Genomic DNA, 12,343 nt, shown 5'->3' with positions numbered 1-12,343 from the left:
GAGAGGAACGAAGGGCAATAAAAGAAGGGGTGAGCCAAGGTCGAGGTGGCTTATGGGAAGACGTAAAAGGATGCGCAGGATGGAGAGAGTCTAAGGTAGAAGTAAGAGAAGAAGGAAGACATATAAGTACAGAGTTAGCGAATAGTTGTGAGAACAGTTGGGGAGGGTGAGGAGAAGTGGTGAGAGAAGGTACAAAGGTGGGAAGTATCGAAGAGCAAAGATCACGACGTAGAAAAGAAGCTGAAGAGGGGCGCAAGAGAGGGGAGGTAATGAGGAAAGGAAAGCAATACATTATTCGATGAATACGTGGAAAGCGAGGAGACTGAAGCGTTACAAGGGACCGAAGAGAATATGAGATCGAGAGAGGATCCTGAGGTGTGTGATGGGGGACAATCAAGAGGGAGAAGATGATAAGAATCGATAAGAGGAAGAAATGCAGAATTAGAATGAAGATGCAAATTAAAATCGGCAAGTACGAAGGGTGGGGGGCTAGAGGGCAATATATAAGAGAGGAGGGTGTCAAAATCTGGGATAAAGGATGAGAGTAGGCCTGGGGGACGATACATAATAAGAAAGAGATGGGGAAGGGTTTAGAAAAAGAAGAAAAACGGTATTCAATAGAAGGAAAAAAGGAAAGAGAAAAAGAAGGGGTTCGTCTGACCAAGAGGAATGAGAGAGAATACCTACACCACCACCACACCCAGTAGAATGAAGGGTGTGGAAGAAGTTAGAAGTAGCAGAGAAGAGAGATGCAGGAGTAGCAGTGCTAGTAGCGGAGATTCAGGTTTCTGTAAAACAGAGGAATTGAAGGTTAAGTCATTGGAACAGATCAATGTTAGAGTGAAATTTATTGCAAACAAATCTGACTTTCCAAATGGCAATGGAAATTGGGGAGGGAGGGTGGAGGAGGACAGAAAGAGAGATAAGAGTAGATTCATGCTATGACCAGATATGATAATGAGAGGAGGAATGGGAAGAGGTATGTACAGGAATATTGGAATCCATTAAGAATGGTTAAAGTAGAAGAGATAGAGGAAGTTTAGTCAATGCGAGTAGAGAAAAAGTGTACAACGTTCATTCATCACCGCTGCACTTTTTGCCGAAAAAAGGTTACCCAAAAAAATCTTCAAAAAATATGGGGTCTGGGGGGTTATGGCATATCAGGGGTAGGGTGAGGGCATATAAGGGGTAGGGTGGGGTGGTGTAAAGTGAATAAATATAAATAATAGGGGAGGGGGAGATTGGGGACCCCCCAAATTAAAAATTATTCAAAGATTTCTTTCGGCAAAACATTGTCAGCAAAAAGTGCCACAGAAATAAAACTGCCGATGAATGAACATAGAACCAGAAAAAGGAGGCATGATAAAGGCAAAATTTCAATGACATCCGAAGTAATCAAAGACAAAGAGGTGTGTTAGTTGGTCCAGGTGCAAACAGGGAAAGACAGTGCCCTTAGAGGCTCGTCCTTTGAGTGGGATGCTAAGAGCTAAGGACACTCTAGAAGCAATCTCTGAAATCGTGGTGATCACTTGACCGGTACAGCATGATGAGGGGGACAGGGCCAGGTGACGAAGCCCACGGCTGCAGCTTTGACACCGCCAGTGAGGCTGAACCTCAAGTCTCCTTTTAGAGCCCCAGTGGTACATGAAAACCAAAGGCATTAGATTTGGTCCTAGGGCATTTAATGCATCTACATTTCAGGAGCTTTCTAAATCAAATATGCTTAAATTCTTATCTTACATTGGGATTGAGGGTGTTTCAACATTTTGCAACTTTACTGCAGTGGACAGCATCCATGTTTGATCCACTTGAATTATCATTGGTTGATCAAGTGTGCATTAATCAAACACATGTTTCTGGCTGGTGTGTACTGCTGGACCAGTTTCTGAATGTATGTCAGTCTTTTTCATAATCATCCCAGTAAGGGTGCAGGACGGCTTGACACTCTATTGGGAGCCAGTGGAGTGTTTTCAAGGATTGTTTCACCTGATCACAGAGGTTAAGGCACAATCTGGCTGCCTGCTTTTGCAATCTTTGTCAGCATGTTGGTGAGTTGTTTGGGAGCCCTGCACAGAGAACATTACGTAGTCCAGGTGTGCTATCTACAAATTGGGGATCTTGTCAGTTCCATTCAAGGTTCAGTTTGGAGAACCAAGAGAATTTTTCAAATTATGGACAGTTAGAGGTGGACACCCTAGTCACAGCATTAATCGAAAGAGTCGATGGATAGCCCTGCCTGAAATATCATTCACGCGTTTTTATCTCAAAGAAGATGGTTTGAGCATTCCCCAAACTAGATGGCAAGATGAATGGGGCCAAGTTGCATTCTGTCCCTAAAAGCCCTTAACTCACTGCTTTAGAGACTTTGAGGCAGAGGAAGCTTTCCTTCATGCAATGGTGAATGTGATCAAAACATTTAATATGATCCTGACCTTAGCACATTCTTAAGTTGGATATGAATTTGGATGTCATCAGCATATATCTGAAATCGGAACCTGATGATTATAGAGGAACTGGGCAAGAAAATGCTAGTAAATATTGAGTAGAAACTGTAAAAACCATGGACCTTTGGGACACTACGCATGCCACCATTGTTGACGTTGATTCTATGGACCCAATCTGAACTTGTTGGGTTCTGTTCTGGAGGAAGTAATAGTACCGTTTTAGGGCTGTGCTTGCCACTGTGGCCCAATGTATTAGTTTGTGCAGAAGCATGGAGTGGTCTACTGTATCATAGTCTGCAAAGAAATCGAGCCTGCTATCAGCAGCCTTTTCATCCTCATCCACGGATATGAGAAACCTCTCTCTGACATTGCCCACGGTACATTCCATCCCCATGATGGTCTCAAGCCAAATTGGTGGTTGTGAAGCGTGATATCGAATTTTATATACTGTGGTTCACTGATTTCTCTGTCGTTTTTCTGGTGAGTTAGAAATGTATCGATAGTGGGAAATGTCATGGGGTCTGCTGAAGTCTTCTACAGTAGGGCTTTGATGATTGCATATTTTTCATATATGCACCAACAACTCTATTTAGGAGAAATGCATTTACAAGTATTATGATTCTATAGCATGGGCCGAAAGGAATTGGTTTATGCAGGCTCGATTTAATAAAAGAAAAACATATAACCAAATGAAAGCCCATTCATTGTTTGTGATATCAATACTTTTTCATCAGTGGTTTCTGATGGTAATATTTGAATGCATGCAAATAAAAAGTTAAGTTTCAGCTTCATTTACTGCCACCTTGCTATTAGGACACAGGTGCATACAATTTCAGGTGTTTTTACAGTTACTGAGTACACGATTCGGAGTACTGTATACCACATTACTTGTTAACTACTTCTTGAAAATGCTCCTTTATTCACCTTTCTTATTTCTCAAACATTACTGTTTCTATGTCACTCACGCATTACACCAATTTCTTGCTGAACAAAAAACATTCAGTTAACAAGACCGAAGGGTGGAAGTACCACCAGCGTCTATGGCGAGTTTTATGGTATTTGGGAGTAGGTGGATGGGCAACATGCAATTTTGGTTTCGTTTGTGGCTGTCTTTGTTACTTCTGGATCCCCTCACATGAGAATATAATGAAGCTCGAGGTTCTGTGTGATAGGAGCATTCCCTGCAGAGTAGTATCCCTGCATTTAATGCGCATGCCATGACAAATACTGTATTTTGCACTTTTTTACACAACGGGGAAGGACAATGGATGGGGGATGGTGTTATGTTATGTTCGTTTTTGTGGACTGCAATGCACTCTGTTGCCATACACTCATAGCGTTGAGGATTAAGTGACCAGTTCAAGTAAATGGTATGTATCAGAAATTGGATTGATGAGGAATTGCATGCCACCAAGGAGCGTGATTGCCTGTGATGTGCTGAATATTGTGCGTTGTGTGTGGATGGCATGTTTGAGTGGTGATTGGACCTTGTGGCAGGGTGTAGCAGCCAAGTCAATGGTGAAAGTTAGAGTTATCTGACAAAGAAAGGTAAAAGCGATTCTCAATGGACGAAACGAGTGGTTCTAGTGGATATGAAATACGTCGTAGTGGTCTCCTGTAGTACAGGAGTTGGATCTTAAACCGATTTAGGCATGGACATATCAACGTTATTATTGCTTTTCTGAATAGCAGGTGATCTGAAATGTCACAGTGGTTGATGGAATCTAATTCCAAAGGATAGAGCAGTGACCGAGAAGCATCGTCAACCACATGCACTTTAAAAATAATGGGAAGAGAGTTAGTGGGATGAAGACGTCTATTGCGCAGGGAGCAGTGGTGTTGGCACTTCACGATTTTCCTTACAAGTTTATGGAAAGCTCTCTGGGCGAATGCCTTGAAGTATACACTTTTAGTAAAAAGCTGTCAGTGCAAGGAGCACAGAGCAAGTAAGATGTGGTGAATTGGGGAAGAAGTGGAGCAAGTTTGGTGGTGCCATTTTACAAGCATTATAGGAATCAAAGAATTCAGGCCAGGAAGCCTATGTATAGATTTGCTGCATTGTCAAGGCAGGAGCTTACCATAGAAGATTTCAGGATGGTGAAGGGGTTTAAAATATGTCCTAGGCTATTCAGGTAGCAAAATCGGGAATTTCCTAAAGAACGATTTGTTACATAATGGCACTACTTTCCTTACGAGAGCATGAACCAGGCCAGGCTGCTGATAGAGCAATATACATAGGTATTAGGGTAAAAACCTACATGCTAATTACAATATTGAAGGTGATTAGAATATACATTCACAGTTAGTAGCTGAGAACAATATTGGATACATCTTTGTGGAAAACTAGAAAATGGTTTGTCATATGATAAGATAGAACTTGCTTTAACTGCCTGACAAGCCCACTTTTTAATATACTAGATTTGTCCTGTCCCACATAACACACACCTGATAGAGAAAGCCAATTATCTGGCCAGGAGTAGTGTAGAACATAATAGTGCATTTTATGTTGGGCTCCTGTTGTTGAGAATCTTTCCAGCATCATGAAAGGAGAGCTGCCATTCAACAGACCTCATTTTGTTCTTGACACTATTGATATCCTTTGTGCTCATTTTATTAAGATGCGTATAGTAAAATAAACCAACTTTCTGCTCATTAAGACCCACCTAAGATGTTTCATACGCAGGCTTTCAACTTTCAAACTCATACTGACCAATATAAATGCATATGTGTATTATTCTATCCTGTGTAGGGGATATTGAAATCAGGAACCTATCTTCTATGTTTGTCCAATTGAAGACAAGATTTGGATTAAGGATTCAGTTTTCCAAAGATGGTGAACGGCTTTATATTCAATGCAATAGTACCTGGAAAAGAAGAACATTGGGACTTTGTGGAACTTTTAATGGCAACCTGAGAGATGATTTTCTGTAAGTACCACCCATTTACTGTATTCCTATCTTGTAAAATGGCCACTATGAAAACTATAAGAACTCAGGCTTTCATGATGGTGATATTATCTGAGTTTTTTTTATTTTGAATATGTTGTCCCCCCTATGGACGCTACTTTTTCTCAAAAGGGCTTCCCAAAGGGGTGTGAAGATTTGTTTTCTACCATGTGGAATTGTGTGACGTTTTTGACAACCCAGCTATGAGGAGATTTCTGTTTTCTCTTCAGTTACGAGAGAAAAACAGGGAGTGGGAGTCCTATTCTGTCTAGCCTGGAGGCTGCCTCCAGTGCACTGCATGGTTGTCTCTGCCATACTTTTTACATGAAAGTAATTGTTCATTATTTGCCATAAATCATTTTTGCAATTAGTGTTTTGCAGGAACCATTTTTTACACAGATATCCTTGTAAGAAGAGTTGTTGCATGTTAGCAGAATTTACTTTGGGTTAAAGCTATTTAAAGAGGGAAACGCCCATATTTTTGTGTCTTCCCTGAACACTGTTTATCCCGCTAGTATGACATATGTATACTTAAACACCTACAAAACTAATTTTGCAGATTATATGACCGAATAAAAAATGGTGTGATGTTTGCAAAGTTTTACACTTAAGTGAGGTGTGCAGAAGCGAACACTCACAGCTTCACACATGTTCACCCCGTTTCTGAATGCGGGTTGTGGTTCTACCTTTCGTTTATTTATCCCCATCTATTATTATACCAAAAAAGAGGCGTGAAAAACAAACAATGCAATCACCAATGTAAAACATACATCTTGAACATATATAAAAACTTCAAAAGCTTTTCCGAGTTTCATTATGAGATAAACACCTAGTAAATGAATAGATGTTTTTTCTACCACACATCTTATCTAAAATCAATTATCTTAGTAACGTTGCAGCTCACCTCCTGCTTACTTAGGTCCTTTTCAAATGATTCTAAAGTGCTGCCATCTCCCTTTGTTTTGATAACAAACTTCTTCGTTAAGCATATTTCTCCTCGTCTTCTATCACCTGTGGACACGGGGTATGAAGCGGGATGCCCAATGCGGACTTAATCAAAACCTAGACATCAGGATCGGAAGAAATATTATTGCACAAACTGCCTGCCTTCATTTTCCCCTGTGTACAGTCCAAGATTTACAATCTGATGTTCAGTGCAAAATGCCAGCATGAAATGCCAGCCAGCATTTCACTAAATATGCCTTCCTCGTAACACTTCAGAACGGAGCATGTGAAAAGCATATGATTCCTAGAGGCTTCTTTATCTGATTACCCTGGTGGGCGGTACTTATACATTGTATAGATATTGAGAGGAGTATCCAGTGATGTTACGGAAGAGAAAATAGAGAATAGCTTATTTACCGAAACGGAAATAACAAAGAAATATTGACTTTTTAATTTAGATATATATGGAGGGTGGGCTAAAGGGGTAAAAAGCAGTGGCTAGGGGTTTCGGGAGGGTCTAGAAGCACAGGCAAACAGGGGGTTTGGGCGGCGGGTTTTGGCCCAAATAAAAAAAAGAAGAAATTCGAAATTTGTTCGGTAAAAAAGTATTCTCTGACATTTAATTCAGTAACATCACAGAGATCCATTGAGAGGCGTACAGGCCGATCTGTTCATGCTGTGGCAGGCCACTTCTAATATTGATGTTACAAATAAAGCAAAGATTAAAACATCCTTTATTGTCTTCAAGTCGTAAATAAAAGAAAGTATGTGCATTCGTCAATTCTTGGGTTTTCTTCCTCCTCTGATGACCCTTTTTCTCAGTTGACACTCGTTGTGGTTAGCGATTATTATGTATTACACTTCATATGTCTTTGCATTTCTTTAGTCCCTATCTCAGAATCAGTACGACTAATCTAGCCTGCCTTTCTTTTTTTCTTCTTGGAAAATGTATCTCTCTCCCTGGTGAGTGACAGCACTTAATCGCTATGAAGACAGTTACCTTTGGTTTTATTGAGCCTTGTTGTGCCTAGCAAAGAGGTAGAATCAAAACTGCAAAAATACCTTGTCACTGGTTCACTTTCTCTATCCAAGTGCCTCTTGCATTGCGACAGGACTTCAGCTCCCAGATGTTATATCACTTTAGGCCAGCCCCCTTGTGAAATGTTAGAGCCAGTTTCCGATAAATACTGCTCACGGGTTGCTTTTTCTCAGCACGCACTGTGCCGGTTTTGTGAATAACCAAACCGCAACTCTCAACCTACAGTTCTCCTTGGTTGTCTTTTAGGTCTCAGTGCTCCTCATGACCCAGTGCAAAGTGCCAGAATCAGAACTCCTAGCAGGCTCTCTTTCAGTCTCTCAGGAAAGCTCATGCTCTGCTGCAGCAGCATTCCGGAAGCACCACTTTCAGCAGGCAGTTTCCCCGGGCTCTGTTTCAGTCTCTCGATGCTGCTTATTCTCTGGCGCACTCTCACAGCTTTCTCCTTTTCCCTCATAAACTGGTTCCATGCCTGAACCTTCTGTCTCGTGCCACTGTGTGTCATACTCTCCATGTGCTCTTGCCAGTGTTTGTGGGTTTCTCCATGTGGGTTTGACCACTTTCATCCTTTGTAGTTTGAACTAACAAAATGGGCAACAAAGCTAAATTACAGTTACATGTATTCTAACTATGGAGAATTTCAGCTACCTGGAGAAGGGTTTTGTTATTTTCCAGGGACAAGTACTTTAAACCAATGTTTTCAATTGTATAATATAATTCAACAGAATTTATTCTTTTTAAAATAACACATTCCATTTAACGATTAGCTTTGCTATGTTTCTGAATCCACAAACTCTTGTTTTCTACAATAAAATGACAAGTAAGCAAATAATGTCCTGTTTAGCATACACTCATTGGCCCTCATTACGACCCTGGCGGAAATCGAAAAACGATGGCGGAAATGCAATACCGCCATCGAATAGCGCTCGGTGCGATTATGACCCGTCACCGTAAAGTACGATGCCATTAGCGACACCGTAGTGAACGCCAACGCTAACTGCACCAAGTACGCGCACGCGCGCCATGCCAAACCGTAATTACCACCATGGCGCAACGGTACGCGAATTCCGACCCTAGCGGACATGTACCTAACGCCATCAAGCATGGCGGAAAGTACCATTCCGCCATGGTGAGAAGTACGGCATCGCGAATCAACCGTAAACGGCCCTACTGAGTGCCTGTACACCACTCACTGGCCACATTGCACAACTCCTCGTAGGTGCAATGAAGTCACACAATGCAACCAGTGAAATGTACAAGTCACCCATGCATGCCAACTAACAAATGAATCCAGGGGCTCCAAGTGCCTTGTGAGTGGGCATCCATATCTGCCATGGCACCATTGCCGCACTGATGAAGCACAGGCATGTGAAGGTCCAAGTACAGCAACATGAGCAGAAAAATGAGACAAACAAAAACAGAATAGAAATTTACTGCACCACAAAACCACCAAGGGCCATACAGCCATTAGGTCATGACTCCAAAATACATTCCAGTATTGTGGGCTGCATCCGCAATAAATGACCAGCTTCTGCTTGTGTGACGCCCTGTTCCATCATGGTACACAGGGGCTACATTCACGTCCAAAAAGGCAACACGGAAGCGCCTAGAACCGCAGGGCCGTCCCATTAGGTAGGCACTAGTCCAGCTGAAAGGTCGATATGTTGCTCCTAGCCACTAGTACTGCGTAAGGGCATGTGGCCCATTGGCGATCGTCCCATAAGATCGTAATGGTGCTCCACTGATTGACACGAAGCAGCAGGTGTCGGGAGTAAAAGCCATCTGCAGGAGTGGCGTACAGATGGCAGCGGCAAAAGGGGAGGAGATACCTGTCACCCAAATGAAATGAAAAAGAATAGTATGGCCATCAGAACTACATTTGTATAACTCACTTCAATGATCACACTAAATCTACAGCCATATGCATGCTAGCCCACTCAAAAGGATTATACCCACCCAAAAATCACTTACGAATCACAACCATAAAAATCGAGGTGAAAACACCATTACAAACGAGTGTTTGTGTGCATGCGTCTGTGAAGACAGAATCCATTAGATGGGATTAGTAACGTGCATAGACACAAGTGCCTGAAGGGGCGTCGAGACAGGGAGGGTTCAACAAGGGCAGAAAGACGATGGTCCCACTATGGCAGCTCTGCATGACATAGCGCAGGGGAGGTGGATAGATTCCAAAAAGCCCTGTACATGGCAAACTCTCCATCAAATCATCTGTCCATGCATCCATGCATCCATACATCATTCCCTCATCCCGGTATGAAAACGCCTGATTATTTACTCATATCACATTTGAAACTTCCATGGAGTCTGTGCGTAATGCAGTCTGCAAAATCCACTGTTCTCCACAGCCCGGAATTCTAGTGTTGTGAAGTAACATGTATTTGGGAACGTCCTGCCTTTTTGTCCACTACGCTATTGCGCATCCCATACTATTCATATCAATCATAGCATTCTCGCCATGGCCCCTGTCCCAAGGACATTAAACAATAGAACGTTATATTTGCAGTCAGACCTGTGGGCGTCTCCTCGCCGCTAGCTGAAAACCGAAAGCGCTGTCCTTCGAATTCCACATTTGCAACATCACGTCGAAAAGGCATCTGTGACCGCTTGAAATCACAAAATCATCCATGTAGTGCGGCAGTGTGTGAAAATGGCAACTGGCTTCACTCACAAATGGGACGCCCCGCCCGTCGGTGAACCTCGGTACGGTGCTCGCCCAAAGGGGATTGCAGCTGGCACAGGTAGAATGAATCACCACAGGTGGAGGCTATACAGCCTGAAAACACATAAATTGCACACCCAACCCCCTCCCACAACCACACCCACTCCAAAATGCTACCGGCAGGACTAGCGATGTTGGCCCTGGGGGACCTGATAGCACTGCAAGTACTCCAACTTCAAGAAGAAGATGAACACCAACTACTACAACAACCGGCCGCACAGAGGAGACGCAGGAGGAGGAGGAGGGCAAGGCAGGGCCAGCAAGGCCCACCAGCACAGCCACTACCACCACGCAGGCAGCCCGCAATCCCACGCCTCCGAGCTCATCCGTTCAACCTCACTGATGAGCAGATCCACACCCTCTACCGTTTGGACCGGGACACCATAACCGCCATTGTGGACATGACACAGGCTGACCTTGTCAGCATGATAGATAGCCCAACCGCCATCCCACCCCTACTGAAGGTGGTGTCTGTACTCCACTTCCTGGCCACAGGCACCTACCAGCACACAGTCGGACAGTTGCATGGCATTTCACAGCCACTGTTCTCACGGACACTATTGCAAGTGCTCGATGCCCTCCTGAAGCACGCAAACGACTACATCTCTCTACCACGCTCGGAGCAGGAAATTACGAACACAAAAGTGGGATTCCATGCACTTGGCGGCATACCGGGTTGCATTGGTGCCATCGACTGCACCCATGTGGAATTGGTCGTCCCACATGCCATGGAGGCCCAGTACCGCAACCGAAAACAATTTCATTCTCTTAATGTACAAATGGTGTGTGACTCCAACAGGATCATTACACATTGTTGTGCCCGATTTCCTGGATCAACCCATGATTCTATGGTCTTGAGGAACTCTACAATACCACGCTACATGGAGCGACACGCAGGGAACAGATCCTGGCTACTCGGTGAGTCTCATTTCATGCATGATAATGTGGGGTATGTGATGCGGCAATGACCTGGCAGGAAGGGGGGGGGGTGCGTACGTAGCAATGTCATTCCACAAACATCCTTTATTGTCCACATACAGGTGATGCCGGGTATCCACTGAAGAGATGGCTCCTTACACCACTCCGGAACCCACAGAACCAGCATGAGGAGGACTACAACCATGCCCACTCACGTACCCGTGTAGTCATAGAACAGGCATTCGGCCTACTGAAGACTCGTTTCCGCTGCCTCAGCAGGTCTAGCGGGGCACTCCTGTACCGCCATGAGAAGGTTGCAAAGATGGTCATGGCATGTGTCATGCTACACAACATGTGCGTACGTAGAAATGTGCCCATGCCCCCTGACGCAGAACTGCAAGCACCTGAAGATGGTCATGATGAGGGTGGGGATGTGGCAGCACCTCAAGGAGTCCGCGAGGCACAGGAGGGCCGTGAAATTCGTCAGATTATCATAGATTCATGCTTCTAGCACTCACGCCTGGTGGCTGATACATGGACACGGGACTTGTGGCACTGTGTGTGTCTGGAACATGCACAATATGGACTGTACGCCTATAAAGGCCTCGTACACAAAGATCAATGTCCACACATCTCATTGGATGATTGTGGAATGTTTATAGCATATGTGAAATTATGTTACACACCCCATCGACCCGGCACCCAAGTAAGCCCAACACACCCCCTCCACCCTCCTACCTCCCCCCCGAACACCAGTGTCCAAAGATGCTCATTGTCAGTGGGCAGACGCTATTGCAAGCCCCCTCTCCGGGTATCAGGGGCACCCCTGCCTGTGGAGCGCAGGTTCCTCCCAGATCTACGTTGGGGGCTGCCCTGGACGGAACTTGCAACGGATGATGTCTCTGCCTGCTCACGTCCATGCATGTCCCTAAGGGTTTGTGAGAGCTCAGTGAGCACACGGCGCACAGCGGCAAGTTCAGCACATACGTCTTTGGACGTCGCATGCAGTTCCCCCCTCAGGCTCTCGGTGCTTCTCTCCATTTGTACTCTCAGGCTCTCGGTGCTTCTCTCCATTTCTGCCCTAAGCGTCTCAGTTGCTGTTTCTATGGCTGCCTTAGTACCCCCACATTCATCAGCATGGTCCTTGAGGAGGGTGGCCAGTTGCTGCTGTTGCACGATCACCTGGTCGAGGGACTGTTGCCTCTGCTGTGCCATGGCCATTTGCGGTGGTGTCACAGAGGGGCTGGTCACCTCATGTTGCCTTGCCACAGGGCTTGTGGGGGATGGCCAGTCGTCGTCTTGTGGGTGCCCCTGC

The 12,343-nt window shown here is 44.5% G+C and overlaps 1 protein-coding gene across 1 annotated transcript in view; it reads left to right on the top strand.

Moving 5' to 3' along the window:
- OTOGL (otogelin like) overlaps positions 1-12,343 on the top strand; it is a 1,792,821-nt gene that overhangs the window by 589,361 nt on the left and 1,191,117 nt on the right. The window contains exon 17 of the mRNA XM_069629328.1: positions 5,194-5,371. Coding sequence (XP_069485429.1) covers positions 5,194-5,371 — 178 coding nt within the window. The remainder of the gene's footprint in view (positions 1-5,193; positions 5,372-12,343) is intronic.

Source organism: Ambystoma mexicanum, chromosome 12 (assembly GCF_040938575.1).
Source record: "Ambystoma mexicanum isolate Mex_15411 chromosome 12, UKY_AmexF1_1, whole genome shotgun sequence".
NCBI classification, from domain to species: Eukaryota; Metazoa; Chordata; class Amphibia; order Caudata; family Ambystomatidae; genus Ambystoma; species Ambystoma mexicanum.
Note: the sequence above shows the minus strand (reverse complement) of the source record. Positions and strands in the feature narration are given on the sequence as shown.